At 39.1% G+C, this 22,637-nt stretch overlaps 2 protein-coding genes across 3 annotated transcripts in view; one reads left to right on the forward strand and one right to left on the reverse strand.

Annotated features, from left to right (window-relative positions):
- si:dkey-12j5.1 (probable assembly chaperone of rpl4) overlaps positions 1 to 8,596 on the reverse strand; it is an 86,027-nt gene extending 77,431 nt beyond the window's left edge. The window contains exons 1-6 of one of the 2 annotated variants that reach the window (XM_034174927.1): positions 8,400 to 8,596; positions 8,169 to 8,278; positions 5,790 to 5,936; positions 1,803 to 1,955; positions 1,005 to 1,114; positions 769 to 892 (exon numbers count right to left, since the gene is read on the reverse strand). In XM_034174927.1, the coding sequence (XP_034030818.1) occupies positions 769 to 892; positions 1,005 to 1,114; positions 1,803 to 1,955; positions 5,790 to 5,936; positions 8,169 to 8,278; positions 8,400 to 8,466 (711 nt within the window). In that variant the 5' untranslated portion in view covers positions 8,467 to 8,596. The remainder of the gene's footprint in view (positions 1 to 768; positions 893 to 1,004; positions 1,115 to 1,802; positions 1,956 to 5,789; positions 5,937 to 8,168; positions 8,279 to 8,399) is intronic. The other variant, XM_034174928.1, reaches the window with a different exon arrangement.
- Positions 8,597 to 8,913: 317 nt separating this feature from the next.
- Positions 8,914 to 22,637, forward strand: part of mindy3 (MINDY lysine 48 deubiquitinase 3) — a 65,009-nt gene continuing 51,285 nt past the window's right edge. The window contains 10 exon segments of the mRNA XM_034174929.1: positions 8,914 to 9,023; positions 9,392 to 9,677; positions 11,873 to 11,952; positions 14,927 to 14,987; positions 15,095 to 15,301; positions 15,517 to 15,568; positions 16,271 to 16,385; positions 18,123 to 18,196; positions 18,386 to 18,465; positions 18,707 to 18,777. Of these exon segments, the coding sequence (XP_034030820.1) occupies positions 9,587 to 9,677; positions 11,873 to 11,952; positions 14,927 to 14,987; positions 15,095 to 15,301; positions 15,517 to 15,568; positions 16,271 to 16,385; positions 18,123 to 18,196; positions 18,386 to 18,465; positions 18,707 to 18,777 (831 nt within the window). The 5' untranslated portion in view covers positions 8,914 to 9,023; positions 9,392 to 9,586.

Consider the following 22,637-nt stretch of genomic DNA (forward strand, 5'->3'; position numbering starts at 1 on the left):
ATGTGAAGAAATCATGAAGAACTGTGGTTATACAACCAAATAATAGTTTAGTGATTCACAGGATTGCTAAAAAAGCAGTTTGAACATAATAGTTTTGAGTTTGTAGCGTCAACAGCAGATGCTACTATTATTGTGAACACCCCCTTTTCTACTTTTTTTTTTACTAATAGCCCAATTTCATAGCCTTAAGAGTGTGCATATTATGAATGCTTGGTCTTGTTGGATTTGTGAGAATCTACTGAATGTACTGGTACCTTGTTTCCCATGTAACAATAAGAAATATACTCAAAACCTGGATTAATCTTTTTAGTCACATAGCACTACTATTATTCTGAACACTACTGTACTTGTTCGGACTCTGACGTTGTCTGCCTTTAATAACAACTGGTAAGCCAGCCAGACCATCTTTTTAATGTACAAACATTTGTTAAATTTTCACTGCCACTGTGTCCTGGCATAAAATAAATGAAAGATTGCATTTTCAAAATTAGGTTTCCGATTGTTCATACTGTGTCATGTTTTCCCCACAAGCCTGACAGGCTTCACCTTTGCCATCTTTCCTTTATCAGATGACTGTACGACCAAAACGATCAGCCAGCTCATTGACATGTCTATCAGCCTGGTCTGTGCCTGAGTGTGTGTTAGTGTTATTGCATGTATACAAATGGTGATTAATGGAACACAATTCAATCTGCTCTAATTAATTAACTCAGCAGATTCCACCTTTAATGTGGCGATAACTCTTCCCAAGTGTGCATGTGGACTGACCTGGTTTCTCTCTGTACTGAACAGGTAACTGGCCATAAGTTGAAGAGCCTCAGGGTTGTCATGGTGATAGTGTAAGGCCTTCTCAATGAACTCTCTGCACTTGTCTGCAGCTCCATCCTCCATGCTACATGCATGTGCACACACACAGGAAAACACAAGTCTCAACTCATATAGATTATGTTGGCAAAGTAATAACAGATGGAAGAAAAAGCAAGTGTGACTTTGTGTTTCAATACCAAAGGTCTGTCAGGTAAATTTCAGCCACGGAGCAGTAGGCGACACAAATATCCTTCACTGTGGGGAGCCGTGGGTTTTCATCTGCTGGAGCAGCAGCTCCCCCCTGAGACTGAATGAAGACCAGAGTGTTTTGTATTACACAATTTAGAGGAAGGCGTGTTCAATGTTCTATTAAATATCATAGGTCCCACAGAAGAAAACAATTCTTGTTAAGAAACATGAGATATAATTTAGTGAAGCACAAGACTTCCTTATATTCCCACTGACAAACAGCATTGGAAGAAAGATCACCTTTATTATGGTTTTTTTTTTTCTAACAAAGAAAACTCTGTTTAGACCCTGAGGCCCACTGGTACTGGTATTTATCTCTGGAGTGTGAAGCAGATGAGTCTACGACTCCCCTTGGATGGAACACCATTTTGATGCAGGTTACTTTCCCAGCCAAGGCCAGTATGCATTTACAGCTGGGTGTACTGAGATAATACACATGACAGGGACACAGACAGGTTGCATGACTGGGAATCAAACGCAGGTCTACAAAATGGTAGCCCAACTCCTTTATCCACTAAGCAACCTGCTCGACCTGGTCTTTGAAAAAGACAGGGTCTCGGAGCATGCGCTGGATGGTAACTGCCAAGGCAGACACCTGGTTCATCTCCATCTCTACAAAATAACCATCTATCTGCTGCAGCCAAGTCAAACATGACCATCCCCTTGCCCTTCTCCAGCCGCAGGGGTCCTCAAAGCTGAGGCACCTACGTGCTGGATTATTTAAGTGTGAATTCATGGTGTCTTACACTGGCCTCTGCTTGTTTGTCCAATACAGAATGTAGGACTTGTATTCCTCTGGTGTAGTAGTCGACTGCCTCCTGGCCTGTGTGGATCTGTCCCAGGTACATGTACTTACTGTGGCCTTCATCTGGGCTTAACTCCACTGCACGAAGAAAAACTTACAAAGATGCAGTCAAGGAGGAACAAAGCATTACTGCATTAAATACACAGGTCACAGTACACACACCGAGTACTGTCCAAAAGTTTTAGGTACCCCAGAGTTACAATAAAAGTACCATTTGATGCTCCTCCCCCCACCCCCTTTTATAATGGCATGTCAACACAAAATCAGTTCCAAGCAAAAGTGAATATGTGAGCTATACACACACACACATATATACATATATATATATATTTTAATACATAATAATAATTTATTTGTAAGTGTACAGGCCAGTAGAATATCACACAAACGCAGTTGCAAATGATCACGCAATAATTAAATGATTGTAAAACACTGCTGTGAAGGAGGCAAAGCAGCGGCTGTGGGAGGAGTTTGGAGTAACCATGAAGGACTTTCGGTTGGCACCAAAGTGCTTCTGGTGGACCGTGAGGCAAATCAGGAGAGGAAAACGGGGAACCATCCAAGCTGTCTATAGTAAGAATGGGACTCTGTTGACCTCAACTGATAGTAGGAGCAGAGCTGAAAGCTGATGGGGGATCGTCATCAATTTCCCTGGTGGAAGTCACTGAGGTAGTCTAACAACTCAGTGACTGAGGTAATCTAACAACTCCACAATGACAAAGCCCCAGGGGTTGATGAGATCCATCCGGAAATGCTGAAGGCTCTGGGAATGGAGTCACTGTCTTGGATGAGACATCTCTTCAACACTGCGTTGAGGTCTGGGACAGCGTCAATGGAGTGGCAAACTGGGGTGAAGGTCCCCATATTTAACATATTTAACAAAAGGGATCAAAGAATGTGTGCCAATTACAGGTGCATCACACTACTCAGCCTCCCTGGGAAAGTCTACTCCAGGGTGCTGAAAAGGAGGGTTCAGCCGATAGTCGAACCTCGGATTGAAGAGGAACAATGTGGGTTCCATCCTGCCCGTGGAACAACTTACCAGCTCTTCACTTTCAATCTTGGAGGGTGCCTGGAAGTATGGATCAGGTCCCCCAGGAGACACTGTGGGCGGTGATGCGGAGGTATGGAGTGAGGCGGTCCCTACTCTGGGCCATCCAATCTCTGTACTCACAAAGCAAGAGCTGTGTTCAGGTTCTCAACAGTAAGTTGTGTTTCTGCTGGGGGTTGGCCTCTGTCAGGATTGCGCCTTATTGCCACCAATCCTGTTTGTGATATTCATAGACAAGATATCGAGGCGTAGTCGGGGGTAGGAGGGTCTTCAGTTTGGTGGGCTTGTGGTGTCATCCCTGCTTTTGCAGATGATGTGGTCGTGTTGGTTTCATCAGCCTGTGAACTCCAGCACTCACTGGATTGGTTCGCATCCGAATGTGGAGCGGCTGAGATGAGGATTAGCACCTCTAAATCTGAAGTCATGATTCTCAGCAGGAAACCAACGGACTGCCTACTTCGGGTAGGGAATGAGGTCTTACCCCAAGTGAAGAAGTTCAAGTACCTTGCAGTCTTGTTCATGAGTGAGGGGACAATGGGGTGTGAGATTGGCTTTGAGATTAGCCGGAATCTCGGCGCAGCAGGGACAGTCTTGCATTCGCTCTATCATACTGTTGTGTTAAAAAGGCAGCTGAGTCCAAAGGCGAAGCTCGCGATCTACTGGTCAATCTTCGTTCCTACTCTCACCTATGGTCATGGGGGTTGGGTCATGACCGAAAGAACTAGATCATGGGTACAAGCGGCCGAAATGGGCTTTCTCAGAAGGGTGGCTGGTGTCTCCCTCAGAGATAGGTTGAAAAACTTGCCATCCACGAGGAGCTTGGAGTAGAGCCACTGCTCCTTCATGTTGAGAGGAGCCAGTTGAGGTGGTTTGGGCATCTGGTAAGGCCGCCTCCCTAGAGAAGTGTTTCAGGCACATCCAGCAGAGAAGAGACCTCGGGGAAGACCCAGGACTAGGTGGAAAGATTACATCTCCACTCTGGCTTGTGAACGCCTCGGGATCTTTCAGTCAGAGGTGGTTAATGTGGCACAGGAAAGGGAAGTTTGGGGTCCCCTGCTGGAGCTGTTACTCCTGCAACCTGCTTCCAGATAAGTGGTTGAAGATGAGTGAGTGAGCAAGTAAACATAATTACTGATACTTTAAGTTGCATTTTTCTTAAGAGATTTTGAGGTCCTGCGACTTATACTCTGGTGCGGCTTATATACTGAAAAATCACATGTAAATAGAACCTAATTTTTATACTGATTATCATTAAAGTTAAAATTCATCACACATTTCATTTATTTAGGAATATTTACCAGGTTTTCACAATTTTTAAGGCTTTAATGATGCATTAAATGTGCTGAAAACATTTGCACAGTACTATATATATATATATATATATATATATATATATATATATATATATATATATATATATATATATATATATATATATATATATATATATATATATATTTATTTATTTATTTTACATGGCTGCCACACTACGCGTGCTCTGATAGGCTGATCACCGGTCAGATATTTTCCCATATCCGATCCGGTTACCATGACAATCAGTCCGCAACGCATATTTTCTTTACTAACCAGGAAGCAAAAAACATGATTAGATAATCCAAGTCAGACATAAACATACTCCATAAATATCTAAACAGCATCTGAAAAAACACACAGATTGAAATCTTATCAGCTAACGGCCAGACCATCTGTTAGCAAGTTCTTCATGAAGGTGAAATGAACAGGTCAGACTACGAGCCATCAGCAGCTTTCATTTTGGGGCGATACTGTAAGTTTGCGTGTTTATTTATATATATATATATATATATATATATATATATATATATATATATATATATATATATATATATATATAAATTCAGTAAGATATATCTTATATATTATATTCCAATTCTAAGGTGGAACTAACTATGCCAGCATACAAAGGTATATCTAAATATTTAAAAAGGAAGTGTAAAATAGGAGTGTAGAAAAGAGTAGAGTAGTGCCACTTAGTTGCCTTTTCTTGAGAACCAGGGATGGTAAGTTATGTTTATATATATATATATATATCAAATATCAGACCTCTGTGTTTTCGCACTAACTTGCCACACACACCATACGTGTGACAGACTGGACAGCATTCCAAATCCAAATAGACTCCAAATCCATGATCCCACATTAAATGATACTGAACACCATATGCACACAGCGGTCACACGGTGTGTATGTACAGCAGTCATATGCTGTTACCACTATGTGCACACGGTACTGCCAGGGAGTATGGTACATCAGTGGTTGCCACTAACACACCAAGCACACACATTCTGTGTGAGAGCAGCTTAAGCATTTTGTGAATATAGGTGACAGTTCTGGAGTATGTTTGATATTATTTCATTATCAAGATATTATATTGTCATGCTGGTATAAGTTATCCCTGTTTATCCTTGTACATCATTAGAACAATACTTCTCGGGTAGATTACATTTGTTGTGTATCATGCAAGTTCACTTTTACAGTCACTTTTCTTGCCCCTCTGATTCCAGGCGGTAACTTAACAATAATTTATAATAGGAAATGATCTTGCACAGACATGCCAGCTAAAAACTGCAGATGCTGTGTTCACATTTATTTCTGATGTGAAGTAAAATACTGTAACATCTATTTATATCACATATAAATGTCCAAACTTTATCATTGTCAGCAACGCAAATTTTATTGTGATCATTTTTATCACCCAGCCCTAGCTGCAGACCGGCTCTTTCACCACTGATCTGAGGTCGGCACACTGACAGACAGTGCACACATAACCTGTAAATTGTACAGCCATAAAAAATAAATGGAAGTCGTCACAGCTTAAAAATATATCATAAAGGATATTCCCTTAGCTTTCTGTACATCTCCGAGCTCAGAGTAGATGTGTCCCAGCAAGTCGAGAACCTGCAAATTTGTGGACTCCAGGTCCAGGGCTCGCTGACAGAAAAGACCAGCCATCTCAAAATCAAAACTGTCCATGCATTCTTCTGTCTGTAAAACAAATAATGACACAATAAGTAACACATATTCTTATAAAGAAAAGACAGGTGGATCCATTGTCTATCATAGGCCAGTTAAAGGAACATCATATCATTCATTTTATCATCCTGAATATGTCGAATAGCTTGATTATGTAGATTATTTCATGCAATTGCCACCAGAGGGCATTTCAAGGATATACAAGGACTGCTGAAAAGTTCTGCCTCCTATACAGTTATTTCAAAAACAAGCAAGATACTCCAATGGAATTGTATTTCCGCTTATAGCTTGGAATGTTCTCTATCAGGCAGCGTCATTTGTTTTCCACATAGTCATCTTCCCTATCCACACACTCACGCCAATACCGGACATGTTCTTGTCGGTGAAGAAACTGAGTGTCTTCTCTCTGCACCAGTGACACATAACTGCTTTAACCTCTGCATCATTAGTGTAACAGTGTCCCTTCAGAGCGACGCTGTACGTTGGACTAACCTATATTGTGGTTTGACGCAATATAAATAATTTGAATTGAATCCGGACTGTATGGCAGGTGTGGTAAGCGCTCATAAAATTTGAGCCACTGCAATGCATCCTGTGTTTGTCGACTCGCGTGTGGACAAGCATTATCATGCTGAACAAGTGCATCATTTCCAGGACAAACATACTTCAATATATCATTCGGAGTTGTGTTGTGTTCTGTTGTGTTCTAAAAACTTTGTGAGGACTTTGCCATCACTCCTGCATCTGTTGCTGTTACAGGTCACCAGAAACATGCAGACTCATTGTGACTGGATTTTTGCTGTTCAAATTCCTTGCCCATCTACTGACTGTACTGATATCCACACAGGCATCGGCATAGACAATACTCATTAATGATTGTCCATGGGTACACAATGCTTTGGTCTGAGGAAGTCAATAATTGCATATTCTTTCAAATGCATGTTCATGTACACTGCCATTTTTTTTACTGACTACTGTATGCACGTGTTAAGGCGAAGGCACTTCTGCAAACGCCTGCAATTGCAGGCAAATACCATAGGTCAGTCAGTAAAGGATTATTCTCATATTAGTTTCACTTTGATATCTTGCTTGTTACTGAAATGATTGCACTGAAGGCCGGACTTTTCAGCCAACTGATGTATGTATCGTCTCCCTATTTATCTCTGTATCTACGTATGTATTTCACTGAAAAACTTTCACTTTGTTGGTCACAGTCCAACAACAGGGGCATCATAACATTTATGTTATCATCTGGAATACCTTGATTATGTACATTAGTTCATGCAATCGCCACCAAGGATGTAGAATGTACATCACTGCACATGTGGTTGCATAATGGTTCATAGATTTTCACAATCTTTGTCTATCATTCATTAGGTCTACAGTTCAGTGTCAAGTAGCTCCTTATATCATGTCCCACCTGGAACCACTGAACACTTAGCTTATAAGTAATGTATACTCACTATCCACTTTATTAGGTACACCTGTTCAATTGCTTGCTAACACAAATAGCTAATCAGCCAATTACATGGCAGCAACTCAATACATTTAGTCAGACATGGTGAAGATGACTTGCTGACATTCAAACCAAGCATCAGAATGAGGAAGAAAGGGGATTTAAGTGACTTTGAACATGAGATGGTTGTTCATACTACAGTCTGGGCTGAGTATTTCAGACACTGCTAATCTACTGGGATTTTCATGAACAACCATCTGTAGGGTTTACAGAGAATGGTCCGAAAAATTTGCTTACTTGTGTGGATGAAAATGCCTTGTTAATGTCAAATGTTAGAGAAAAATGGGCAGGCTGGTTGAAAGGGTGACTATGTGATGCTATCATGCCCATATGGAACATCTCTGAGGACTGTTTCCAACACCATGTTGAATCTATGCCACTAAGAACTAAGGGAGCTCACAAGGCAAAAAGTGGTTCAACCCAGTACGAGCAAGGTGTTCCTAATAAAGTGGCCGGTAGCCCCTCCAAAAACATTTTGTTGCCTGTAAAACATGGCATGCCTTCATTGTATCCATTAATTAACAGTTACTACCTGGTGACATTCATATCATGCAAAAGTGCAAATGATCATCTTCCTAAGATAACCTGGACTGTCAGAGGCCAAGCAATCGCAAATATCTACGAAATCTCACACCCGGGCATCACACATTTCCACTACAAATAAGCACTATATGACAGCTATGTGTGACAAAAAGCACACAGACATGTCATGGTCATGTCTTTAGTACCTTTTCTAGTAGTTGCTGCACAGTGTACTTCTCAGCTGTCTTCTTCTTGGCTTTTTCATGCATTCTCACTTTCATCCTTTGTTGAGGGGACAAATCAGTGAATCCTGCGTCTGTTGTGATAAGGAAACAGCGGTAACGTTACTTTAGGTTGTTCGTTTCGTTAGTAAATTAAAAAGATAATATATATGTATCATTTCAGCCACTGTAAATAACTCCTAGAGTCAGAGTTACCCTTGTTTGTACGGTTCACTTTCCTCTTCGGTTTGTTTTTCTTTTTGCTCTTTGTTTGTCCTCCCATTGCGATAGAAATGTGTCTTTAATTTTCTGAATACCTGTTTTTTTTTAACTCTTTTCCTAAAATGTGGATCTTTAACACGCGTGGAAAAGTATATAGTGCGCGTGCGCAAAGCAGTAACTGGGTCGTTTCTACGGAAAGCGACGGTGAACAAAATGCATGCACTTGTGAATATACATATTTTAATTCCTTCCAATACACAGCTACTACAGTTCAAAGAGTGGCTTGAAGAAACACTCTAATTTTATAGAATGAATATGCCTTTACTCCGAAAACGATTTTGAGCAAATCTGTCGGCGGCACAAAATCAAGGCGGGCACTTCCCTTCTCTGTGGGCGGGTGTTCGAAATGATTGACAAATATTTAAACCACTTATATAACGCGTTGGCGCTGTGCCCCTAAACGCAAGTCAGAATTTGAAGCAATGGGGAGTTACGTTAAAAGCACGTATTTTTTAACCGTTCCGTAAATAAACGAATCATACAGTCTGTGGTCACAGTGAAATATCTATGAAAATATAAAACCAATGCGAATTTTTATTACATGGCCGCATATTTAAGGTAATTAAACTGTAACATCGCCTGAATAAAAATGACCAGTACTGTTTTGAATGACTGTAATCGTTAAGTGAATAACAAAGAAGTGAACGATTAGCTGCTACCAATGCTAATGCTAGCGAGCCAGTTTAACACATAAAACCCAAGTAACGTCAAATTAGCAATGAAACTTTTTTAAACGACGTCACTGCAGGAGAGGGTTAACATTCTCGGTGCTTTTGCTTTAACCCTTTCCATATTTTTTGCTTTCTAAAATGGACACGCACGTTGCTGTAGGGATAACTGTAATAATGTGTTCTGTGCTAAATCTGTTTCTTCATTCTCTCTTCTCTAGGTTCTCTCTAACTGTGTTTCTTTCCCCAAAATTGCAGGATGCTGTAGCTACATTGATGTCATTCTTTCAGGCCAGTGCTAGTGCCAGGCTGTGGTGGTGCACACAGGCAGCTTGTGGCCAATGCCACAGGCTATACCTGCTGGGAGAAGTGGACTGTCAGTCTCAGGACGAGCTCTAAGTTGGCCTCAACGGACTGGTTTTGACTGTGAATGCAGAAGTGGTGTGTGCTGCTATGTCAGAGTTAAATAAAGATGTGGTGGATTTGGTTTGGGGGAGACCTTCCAGTGGAGTGTCTGCCTCTATCTTCCGTAGATGGACCCAAGGTATGATGCATTGTGTCTCCGTGTGAAAGAATGTGCTCCTAAGAACAGTGTTGAACCATGTCATGCATTGTTTGTGATTCAGCAACTGTTGAATGATAAATCTTGTAAGTGAAAGAAAAGAAATCAGAAAAGCTGAGTCTTCTGCATCCAAGATAAGCCCTTCATACTTTTGTGCATACATTGCATTCACTGATACACAGGGTCATTGTCATACTTTATGGCACTAGGACAGAATATGCATCAAGTAACCCAAGTTAGTTCACTTTTAGTCATATTAAAACATTGTTAGTGATGAAGCCTCTGAGTGCTCTGCTCACCCTTGACAGTTGTGTCATATGAGAGAAATCTGGTTTTCACAAAATTGCTGAAAAGGAAATGTATGGGCGTCGATAGAATAACTGCAGAAGAGCTCTAAATTAACCACATTTTGCATTTTTTTTACCTTAAAGTTGCATAATGTAATAGCAACATGTTTATGATTATTTATGGCATACATTACTAGTGATAGAATTCCATTTTGTAAGGACTATTTGCCATGGTGAAGAAACTGATTAAAGCTAACTCCTCATAGTCATCTCACACTTGCAACAAAGCATGTGTTTATTAGGGATAAATATGCTGTAAATATTTGTAAGTTGTTTGTCACTTGTTCTGTTGTGACTACCCTAATAGGGAAGGGTACATGCCTTGTTGCATTCCATTGAAAAACGTTGGTTTCCACAGCTTTGGTTCCACAGCCGCTACTCATCTCACCAGTGTTTCCTCTATGTACTATGCTGCAAAATTATTACCGCAGCAGATTCGGTAGAACAGGTGCACATTATAGCCGATCACTATAACATGCTGCGAAAATGCCTGCCAGAACTAAAATTTTTTATAACGGTGACAAAAAATATGACCAAATATCCATTAATTTGGAGGTCAGTAATCATTCAGCACCTTTGCAGCATTTTTATTCAGGTATTCTCTCACATAAGCAATCTTTGGACTGTTATTTTTTATAGTAGTCTGACTGCACACTAATCTGCTTATAATAATAATAATTTTATTATTATTATTTTACCAACATTTAGCTCCCACTGCTATCCAGTTCAATTAAAGTTTGTACTCAGCGCTTTCAACAGAAGCCGTCAGATGTCAGGATCTGACGTCTACTCCACAGACTTTGGCTAGCATCGTTATTTAAAAAAAAAAAAAGTCTGACTTTCGGTTTTGCTTGTTGGGATGCCAGTGATTAAAATTCACTGGCCTATCTGCAAATTTCAGTGGACCAGCTTTTTAAAGTTGGTTGGATAATCTTGGCAATTTCTTTTTCAGTGCTGTAAATGTAACATGCATACTTGTTCAGTCAAAAAAGATTGTACCAGAAATCTGAGAACTTTCATAAATAGTACTGAATAAGGTCCAAAATAACATTTACATGCTCATAACTTGGGAAATGTCTGATACCTTTGCAAGTGTTAAGTTGTGTCTTTTTGCAAAGGCGGGTAAATTTTATTTTAAACTAGCTTCAAAGTAGCCAGATTCCACCAAAGTAAAACATTCTCTAAAAGTTGCTCATTTTAATTTGTAGGAAAATGAAAAGTGTGCACATGTTTGACAGAAGACACAATGTCATTACCCTTTTCTGACTCTTTACATTGTAGAATTTACCAAATCTCTGGTCCTCTGGATCAATGAAGTATGGAGTGTGATGGCTCCGCTGGCCCTAACACATGCTGTCAGGCCACTGGACCAGTGTCAGCGTAATTGTAATGGAATGACCAAAAAGTGAGCTTGAATGATCCAAAATGTCTCTTATTTCTTTTGGTAAACAGGTTGAACAACTGACTTGGGAGTCAGTGACAGAGTATAAAGTATGAATAAATTATATCTAAATTATTCTATTAAGTAAACTATTTTAAACCAACAATCCTGTAAAACTAACTTTTGTTATCACTGAAGCCACTGACACCTGTGCCTGAGCAATGCAGGATTGTTTCCTGAGTACTCAACTCTTACATGGATTCAAATGTAGGATGATGACCGCCATTTGACTGGTTTTAATTGTAATCATTGTGCATCAGGTGATTTAATTGATCAGCAAGACACTGACATTCACTGACTAAAGATTTAAAGATGTGTTATTTTATAATTATGAAAAAATAAATCTGATTGCTTTCTTGATCTAAGCAATATTTTATTGTTTGTCACAGGTTTTGTATTCAGTGACAGTGAGCCCACTGCATTGGAGCAGTTTGAAGGAGGACCTTGTGCTGTCATTGCACCTGTTCAAGTATGTGCAACTTTTGCTTTCTTATAGCACTGGCAGAGCTCAATGTCAAAGTCCACTATTGTCTGATGTACAACCCCAATTCCAGTGAAGCTGGGATGTTGTGTAAAATGTAAATAAAAACAGAATACAATGATTTGCAAATCCTCTTCAACCTATATTCAATTGAATACACCACAAAGACAAGATATTTAATGTTCAAACTGATAAATTTTATTGTTTTGGTGCAAATATTTGCTCATTTTGAAATGGATGCCTGCAACACATTTCAGAAAAGCTGGGTCGGTGGTATGTTTACCACTGTGTTAAATCACCTTTCCTTCTAACAACACTCAATAAGTGTTTGGGAACTGAGGACACTCATGATTGGGTATAAAAAGAGCATCCCCAAAAGTCTCAGCCGTTCACAAGAAAAGATGGGGCGAGAATCACCACTTTGTGAACAACTGCATGAAAAAATAGGCCAACTGTTTAAGAACAATGTTTCTCAATGTTCAATTGCAAGGAATTTAGGGATTCCATCATCTACAGTCCATAATATAATCAGAAAATTCAGAGAATCTGGAGAACTTTCTGTATTTAAGCGGCAAGGCCGAAAACCAACACTGAATGCCCGTGACCTTCGATCACTCAGGTGGCACTGCTTTAAAAACCGACATCATTATGTGAAGGATCTTACTGTGTGGGCTCAGGAACACTTCAAAAAACCATTGTCAGTTAACACAGTTAGTCGCTACATCTACAAGTGCAAGTTAAAACTCTACAATGCAAAGCAAAAGCCATACATCAACAACATCCAGAAATGCTGCCGCCTTCTCTAAGCCCGAGCTCATTTGAAATGGACAGACGCAAACTGGAAAAGTGCGCTGTGGTCTGATGAGTCCACATTTCAAATTGTTTTTGGAAATCATGGACGTCATGTCCCCTGGACAAAAGATAAAAAAGACCATCCAGATTGTTACCAGTGTAAAGTTCAAAAGTCAGCATCTGTGATGGTATGGGGGTGTGTTAGTGTCCGTGACATGGTCAACTTACACATCTGTGATGGCACCATCAGTGCTGAAAGGTACATCCAGGTTTTGGAGCAACACATGCTGCCATCCAAGCAAAGTCTTTTTCAGGGACATCCCTGCTTATTTCAGCAAGTCAATGCCAAGCCACATTCTGCACGTGTTGCAACAGCGTGGCTTCGTAGTAAAAGAGTGCGGGTACTAGACTGGCCTGCCTGCAGTCCAGACCTTTCGCCCATTGAAAATGTGGTGCATTATGAAGCATAAAATACGACAACGGAGACCCCGGACTGTTGAACAACTGAAGTCATACATCAATCAAGAATGGGAAAGAATTCCACCTACAAAGCTTCAACAATTAGTGTCCTCAGTTCCCAAACATTTATTGAGTGTTGTTAGAAGGAAAGGTGATGTAACACAGTGGTAAACATACCACTGTCCCAGCTTTTTAGAAATGTGTTGCAGGTATCCATTTCAAAATGAGCAATTATTTGCACAAAAAGAATAAAATTTATCAGTTTGGACATTAAATATCTTGTCATTGTGGTGTATTCAATTGAATAGAGGTTGAAGAGGATTTGCAAATCATTGTATTCTGTTTTTATTTACAATGTACACAACGTCCCAACTTCATTGGAATTGGGGTTGTATAATATATTCAGGTTCTGTTTATTCAAACAAAATCAAGCAAGTTGTGTTTTCTATCCATTGCCATCTTGAAGATGTAAATAGATAATGCAGTGTAAACAACATGGAATCAAAGAAAAGAAGGCACAGTCACATACAAAAACAAAAGGGACACTCAATGTATAGTAGTAGGTATGTAAAAGCACAACTTTTGTCACTAAAACAGATATAACAGCTTAAGTACACTACATAATATATACATTAACTTCAGCTTTATTTCTATCCAGAAGGAAATTTGATTTGCAGCAGTCATCAAGACATATTAAAAACAGAAAAATAAAAGAAGTATGACAAGTAGAGAAATACAGAACATTTCTACAACAAATAAACAAATATTCTCCTACCACGCTGAACCAGAAATGAGCATTATACTGTTTAGTGTATAAATATATGAAATAAACACGTAAAAATGAAGCGCTGCACAGGGGCAACAGGAAAACGAATAAGAATAAACTAAATAGATATGTAATAAATATATACAAACAATGAAAATCTAAATTGTTATGCAGGGTTACACACACACAGGGTTACAAGTAGCAAATTAACCTGATAAATTAAGCATTTTAATGGCCATAGGAATAAAAGAAGCACTGACATGCTTTCCTTTTGTTCTACGCATTCTAAAACAGTGGGCAGTAGGGAGAAGAAACTCTAAAAAATGGATAGTCAGTTAAAATAAGCTTAAAGTTAAAAAGACATTATGGTAAAAGATATCGGATATAATCTAAAAACAGTTTCAGTTTTTCTTCATGAATGTGTTGTAATTGTTCTGCTCAGTCCCCTGTATTATAAAACAGAGAAGTAGTTATTTATCAGACAGACAACCAGCCTCAGCTTCAATCTGTCATCCTAAACCAGCAACAAGCCATTTTGTACCACAAACGGCTGACGGTATGAAGGTTTGCATTTTAAACAAAATGGTGATTTTACTGATTGATACTTCTTCAGGTAGTATCAGTGAAATGATTGGTTGTGATGACTGTTCTATATGAAAACTTACATTGTGCCATGTGATGATTACCCATCCCTATGTTAAGTAAAGAGCCCTCAAACATGAGTTGACCTTATCTATGTAATACAAAAGACTGAGTACAAAATATATACAAATTTCTGCACACCTTCTGTTAGTTTTATATTGAGACACTCCAGACATTGGTCAGCATCAAACATGCAAATAGGCATTCTGACTGGTGGATAAATGTATATTACACAAATATACCAAGTTGCTCTATGGAATATTCTTTGGCAACAGTAACTACTAAGTTTCTCTTTGTTTGCAGGCATTCCTCTTGAAAAACATTCTCTTTAACAGAGAAAGCGCCAGCTGGAGACAAGTGTCAGGTAGTATCCTCAAATATAGTCTGATTTCATACATACACCCAAAAACGTTTTACTCTTTTAGTCACGTTTTTTTGAGAATGTGTGTGTTTGATGTTTTTGTTTGTCAGAATTAGATCAGAAGACAGCCCTGTGTTCCACACTGAGTGAAATCCTGGAGTCTGCCTGCTCCAGTCCATCTACTGGGTTCTGCCTTGTGACCTGGGCCAAGGGACAGACCCCACACACCAGCAAACGCACCAACACACAGACAGAGAGCCAAACTCAAGACATGCCAGAACCAGAGAGCAGTCAGCCGTCACTGGAACAGCAGCCGAGTGAGTTTCACACGTGCTTCATTTTCACACAAGATGCGTACATATGAAGAATGACAGTGCACAAATGTAAATGCTCACTTTGTCACAAAGCTCTTGTCTTTGCTGTTATTAAATAAATACCTGTCAATAAGTAAGGTTGACATTAACCATCTTCATTGTTTAAACAGAACATTGTGCCCTGAAACTGCATTATGTGTTTGTATTGTTGTGTGTAGCTGCTTTGGCTGCTGAGGATCTTGGTTTTGAGCAGTTTCACAGTGTTCTTCAGTAAGTGACACTCAGCTAACACCTCTGCGCTTTTATACTGTCTCCTTCTCAGACCAGATAATATTATGTGCATGTTTGTTATATTCAGTTGTCATATTTATTTAACCCTTGCTAATGTAGTGAATTGGACAGAAAGGTATATTGTAGTTATTAGCAATGGCATGAACAAAGTGATGCTGTACTTCAGTTATCTAATCTGAAAGACTTGGCATTCACATTGAATTAGCTTTTTCATACTGGTCCCAAATTTGCCACCTCAACACTTTCTCTGATTGCCTAATAAAAAAAAAAAAAATTCTCCCTCTTTCTGAGACATTCATAATCTGTTATATGCACTGTCAAGCTAAATGAATGCAAAGCTGCCTTTGCCAGAGGAACAGTGAAATTTCATTGCATAGTATGCTGGCAGCCGAAACCAGAGTCAGCGAAAACACAGAGCTGACTCATAATGAAGTAGTGCTTGAGCAATAAGAAGGCATATTCACTTGTATATTTCGAAGTGGAGGGAAAGAGACAAGGTCACACTTTTCTCTCTACTGATGCATTCTGATTTCTTCCATATAGTGTATGTTGTCATTCGTAACTTGACATCATGGCCAGGCAATTGATTAGTGTGATTGATTTTGACGTTCCTACCACCTAACAGTTTTTATATAATTTAAATGTTTTGCAAGTCATCCTTACATTTGTGTCATCCTGCAGCAAGCGAACTGTCTTGTCAGTCTCTGATCTCCGAGAGGAGGTGTTGTCGCTCTACCACACCTGGAGGGGGTGCTGTGGAGTCTTACTTTTCCTCTATTCTGTCATTCTCACCAAGGTAGGACGCTTCCACTGTTGTAATGCTTTCTGATCATTTTCTTGGTAGTGAGTGAATGGTGAAACAGTCATCTCCGTAATTATTGTATGGCCTTGCCTTACAATATAAGGTGCCTTGGGGCAACTGTTTGTTGTGATTTGGCGCTATATAAATAAAATTGATTTGATCTCATCAGCACAATATGTTGGCTCCATAGTTTTTTAACAGAACTTAATACAAGACAAAAGACAGTTCTTGAACCATTCGTTAATCTGGATGGCTTAGTGGATAGTATTGCTGATAATTATAATTTAGTGCTGCATGCTCTGTTGAACTCAGTTCCACCTGTGAATATGACGCAGTGCCATAAGGGAAGGCAGCTGCCCTGGCTTACTGAGGATCTGCAAGCTATTAGATGTAAATGTAGGAGTTTGGAGCCTATGTAGTATCACTTCAGTGTGGAGGTATCTTATAGTGGATGGGATGATTATTGGCTGAGAATAAATATGCTCTGTCAGCTACCATGACAACTCACTATTATAATTTAATTAACAATGATGAACACAGTCCTAGATTCTTGTTTCATGCTGTAGCTAAACATGATATACTGAGTATGCGAAAATATCATTAGAAGTGTCTTGTAGCTTCAGGAAGATCCCAACCGGGCTGCATGTTTACCTCAGTTTATTTAATTTATTTAGTTAATTTATTTTAAATGATGATGTTGTTGTTGTTTTTCAGATGTACATATATTTGCTGTTTAGCCTTTCATTCTCTTTATCTTCTTTATGTCTTCTTATCCCCCACTGGCCGAAGGCCCTAAGGGGGATTATGTTGTGCTAATTTACGCCCTTCTGGTCTGTCTATCTGTCTGTTCGTCCATCCATCCCAAAAAGGGTATATGCGTTTTGAAAACAACTCCTCTCACATTTTTAGGCAGAATTTTGTGAAACTTGGTACAACTCCTTATTATAGGTTGGTAATACTCATATTATCATTTCATTCAAGTTGGGCCCATTTCACCAGAGTTATGGCCCATGATTAACAAACCAGGACTACACCAGTTTCATGTTTGTGTGCTTGCATTCTGAAATCAACTCATCTCACACTTTTACATGGAATTTCATGTAACTTGGTACAAATCCTTGTTATAGGTTGATAATGTCCATATTGTAATATTGTACAAGATTGACACATATTGGCAGAGTTATGGCTCTTGATTAATAAACCTAGACACTGCCAGTTTCATGAGTTGGTGCCTGCATTCTGAAATCAGCTCCTCACATATTTAGGATGAATTTCATGAAAATTGCTACAAGTCCTTGAAATGTTATCATAATGTAGCATGGACTTGTACCAAAGCAGCATATGCCAGCGGGGGGATATTGTGCTCTCAGAGCACTCTTGTTAAAACTTTGTGTGGTTGCATGTTTCTTTATAATAGAAAGTGCTTTGAAATGTTTTGACAATAAAATGCTCACACACACACTCATCTTCAACCGCTTAGTCCAATTAAGGGTCGCGGGGGGCTGGAGCCTATCCCAGCAGTCATAGAACGTGAGGTGGCATACACCCAGGACAGGACGCCAGTCTATCACACGGCCACAAACAGACAAACAAACACATGAAATTGTTATTATTAAAATAGGACGATATATCAGTACTAGTAGATAGTTGTCAGTTGGTTTATTTGAATCAAGTGCTAAATTTATGAACAGAAAACTTCATAAACTGGACTTATTTATTTTGTCTGTGTAGGGCATAGAGAATATACGAAATGAGATTCAGGACACGTTGGAGCCTCTCATAGACCCTGTGCATGGCCATGGCAGGTATTCACTCACCTCTCTTAACCTGTTGTCCACTTTAAGGCTGTAAGAGTAAGTTACTGTACATGTAACTATGAAATGATTTTTGTTTCCATCTGTAAGAGCTTGATGGTGAAACGATATATAATTTTCTCAGCAGTCACTTTTATCCCTCTTTTATCTCTCTTCACAATGTATTTATTTTTCCCCCAGTCAGAGCCTTGTGAATCTCTTCATAACTGGCCATGCTGCCTCTAATGTCTGGGATGGAGAGAGGGAGTGCTCTGGCATGAGTAAGAATTTTATGAAGTTGTTGCATGCATGCACATAAACACACACCACACATAACACCAAACAAATGAAGACCTAATTTATTGGCTCCAGATTTGAACCATATCCACCAGAGGGCAAAAAAATCCTACATACAGTATCATTGCACAAAAGCAGAAATGTATTCACTTTTTACATTACTTAAAAATTAATGTTTTGTTACTTCTGTTTCTGTGTGTGTTCTTCCTTATTTTTGTCTTGCAGAGCTACGTGGTATTCATAAACAGGCATCAGTTGGCTTCCTCACACTTATGGAGTCATTGCGCTACTGCAAGGTAGAGATTGTCACAGGATTCCAAAACATGAATCAAGGAGGAAATTGACATGTAGTAAATCTGTAGCGGTCTTGATTTTATTTTTTTTAGTCCGGATTAACTGATCCACTGGACTCGCTGAGAAAGTGACACTAATAAAAACAAACTTATAATTGTAACACTGGATAAGGTCATTTTGTTAAACAGGCCTATTCCTTTGGGGTGTGGGGAGTGTTATTGTTGTTATGCCATAACATATTCTTGTTCAGATCTGGGGTCACGTTTAAACCTACATTTTAGAAGTGTGCCTTCCATCTTGTTCTCCCTAGTTTCAAGGCTGTAAAATGAAATTCTATGGTTACAGTTCAATATCTCAAAAATTGTTCAAGTTACAGCCTTGGTTGGCAGGGTTCAATTTAACACCATTTCTTGATACAAATAATGCAATGAAATCCAAAAGCACACAGATTTTCTGCACCCATGCATCTCTGGGAAGCACTTTGACAGCATGGTTGCCAACCATCTTGCCAGATTTTCCTTAACATACGACATACATCGTACATTTTGTACTGCCACTGATTCGGTAGAGCAGGTGCTCTGGTCTCTGTATATGTGGGCACACATTGATATGCACACATTGATATGTCCAGCATAGTCATAGTTCACCTAGTAAGGTTTCATCAATGAAACAGTATATTTTGTCCATCTGACACAGTGTTGTCCTCTCTTTCTGCTCTGGTTAAGCGCAGAGTGATAGCAGTGGTAGTTTTCAAAACATGTCACTCTCCTATAGTCTGTTTTTGATTGATGGCACATATGATATTCCTTCTTAAAGGCCAATCAAGGACCGATTTCCACAAAAAAAAATATTTCTTGTTGTGTCTGCTTTACTCCTACTTACAGTCAGAGTAAAGGTCCACTTTGGAACACATTTTAGTATTTTTTTTAATGCATCATTCATACTAATAATAATAGTAAATACAACCCCTGGCAAAAATTATGGAATCACTGGCCTCGGAGGATGTTCATTCAGTTGTTTAATTTTGTAGAAAAAAAGCAGATCACAGACATGACACAAAACTAAAGTCATTTCAAATGGTAACTTTCTGGCTTTAAGAAACATTATAAGAAAACAGGCAAAAAAACTGTGTCAGTCAGTAACGGTTACTTTTTTAGACCAAGCAGAGGGAAAAAAATATGGAATCACTCAATTCTGAGAAAAAAATTATGGAATCATGAAAAACAAAAGAACGCTCCAACACATCACTAGTATTTTGTTGCACCACCTCTGGCTTTTATAACAGCTTGCAGTCTCTGAGGCATGGACTTAATGAGTGACAAACAGTACTCTTCATCAATCTGGCTCCAACTTTCTCTGATTGCTATTGCCAGATCAGCTTTGCAGGTTGGAGCCTTGTCATGGACCGTTTTCTTCAACTTCCACCAAAGATTTTCAATTGGATTAAGATCCAGACTATTTGCAGGCCATGACATTGACCCTATGTGTCTTTTTGCAAGGAATGTTTTCACAGTTTTTGCTCTATGACAAGATGCATTATCATCTTGAAAAATGATTTCATCATCCCCAAACATCCTGTCAATTGATGGGATAAGAAAAGTGTCCAAAATATCAACGTAAACTTGTGCATTTATTGATGATGTAATGACAGCCATCTCCCCAGTGCCTTTACCTGACATGTAGCCCCATATCATCAATGACTGTGGAAATTTACATGTTCTCTTCAGGCAGTCATCTTTATAAATCTCATTGGAACGGCACCAAACAAACGTTCCAGCATCATCACCTTGCCCAATGCAGATTTGAGATTCATCACTGAATATGACTTTCATCCAGTCATCCACAGTCCACGATTGCTTTTCCTTAGCCCATTGTAACCTTGTTTTTTTCTGTTTAGGTGTTAATGATGGCTTTCGTTTAGCTTTTCTGTATGTAAATCCCATTTCCTTTAGGCGGTTTCTTACAGTTCGGTCACAGACGTTGACTCCAGTTTCCTCCCATTCGTTCCTCATTTGTTTTGTTGTGCATTTTCAATTTTTGAGACATACTGCTTTAAGTTTTGTGTCTTGACACTTTGATGTCTTCCTTGGTCTACCAGTATGTTTGCCTTTAACAACTTTCCCATGTTGTTTGTATTTGGTCCAGAGTTTAGACACAGCTGACTGTGAACAACCAACATCTTTTGCAACATTGCGTGATAATTTACCCTCTTTTAAGAGTTTGATAATCCTCTCCTTTGTTTCAATTGACATCTCTCGTGTTGGAGCCATGATTCATGTCAGTCCACTTGGTGCAACGGCTCTCCAAGGTGTGATCACTCCTTTTTAGATGCAGACTAATGAGCAGATCTGATTTGATGCAGGTGTTAGTTTTGGGGATGAAAATTTACAGGGTGATTCCATAATTTATTCCTCAGAATTGAGTGATTCCATATTTTTTTTCCCTCTGCTTGGTCTAAAAAAGTAACCGTTACTGGCTGCCACAATTTTTTTTCTTGATTTCTTATAGTGTTTCTTATAGCCAGAAAGTTGCCATTTGAAATGACTTTAGTTTTGTGTCATGTCTGTGATCTGCTTTTTTTCTACAAAATTAAACAACTGAATGAACATCCTCCGAGGCCGGTGATTCCATAATTTTTGCCAGGTGTTGTATTTGATTGTTATGAAGAGACTGCCAGCACTTCAAGGCCATCAGTGACAGGCATCTGTAATGCTGATGAAATAAATTAATATGAATCCATTGTTTTGTTTTCATTTTAGGTCACACTTACAAATTGGTGTTACAGAATAGAGAAGAGATGATTCTATAATCAAATTATAAATAATAATAATAATAATAATAAGCTGTGCATCCCATGCAGGAAAGGTACATGGGTTGGGTTGTATTCAATTGCACGTCACATTTGAACTTTAAAAGTCATTCACTGAGTGGTGCTTCCTTCAAGTGACAATTGTACTCCACATTTTTTACCTTATGTAGCCCCACAGACTACAATTTTATAAATCCTAACTTAAACCCTGGTTGTTTACCAATCTGCTTATCTGGGACCTCCTAGTGCTAGACTCTATTCTGAGCATTGGGAATGTATTAGAAAGTAGTCAGTTCTTTCCTCTCCACCTCATTGTTAGCTCCCCCATCCTAAATCAAGTGGGGGGCGTGGCGCAGAATTGAACTGGCGACTTTCCACATAGGTCAGTGCTCCAACCACTGATCCAGATAGGTTGATTTTCAGCCAGGTTTCTGTAGTTATGACTGTTTACTGGCTGCTTTAATTTAAGAAATTTATTGAAGTGACTGACCATCCTTTTAGAGTCAAAGCTATTTTATGTAAAAATCGTACTTTACTAGTTTCATTAGGAGATTAAGTGCCTGATTTATGAATATCCCAGGTAACAAGTGCTAAATTAGTATGCATTCAAACGTTTTGCACAATGGGATGGAGAGACTTTTGCAGGGTGTTTTGTTAAGACTAAATGCGCAATATGTAAATGAGGATTTTGGGCATGTTGATGGAGTTGTGTCAGGAAGGGCAACCGGGGTAAAACGTGTGCCAAATCAAAATGTAACTCCACCTCAGATCTGAAGTGGTGACCCCAAGTGAAACAAGGGAGAAGCCGAAGGGACTTACTAATGGTCATAAGCGCAAAATGAAATTAAATCATCGACTTGCATGTGTCTTGTGTTACATGTAAATTGTGACATAAGTGTTTGCGTATTGGCAGTTTAATAAAAGAAAGAAAGAAGTACACACAGACATCTTTGCTCACAGTTCTCTGTGCTTTCCACTGGCAGAGCACAGCATAATAACCAGTTTGCTAAAATACCATAAATGGAACATTAAGTAAATGTCTGAAATAGGAGA

The sequence above is a fragment of the Thalassophryne amazonica genome, chromosome 7, assembly GCF_902500255.1.
Source record: "Thalassophryne amazonica chromosome 7, fThaAma1.1, whole genome shotgun sequence".
NCBI lineage: Eukaryota > Metazoa > Chordata > Actinopteri > Batrachoidiformes > Batrachoididae > Thalassophryne > Thalassophryne amazonica.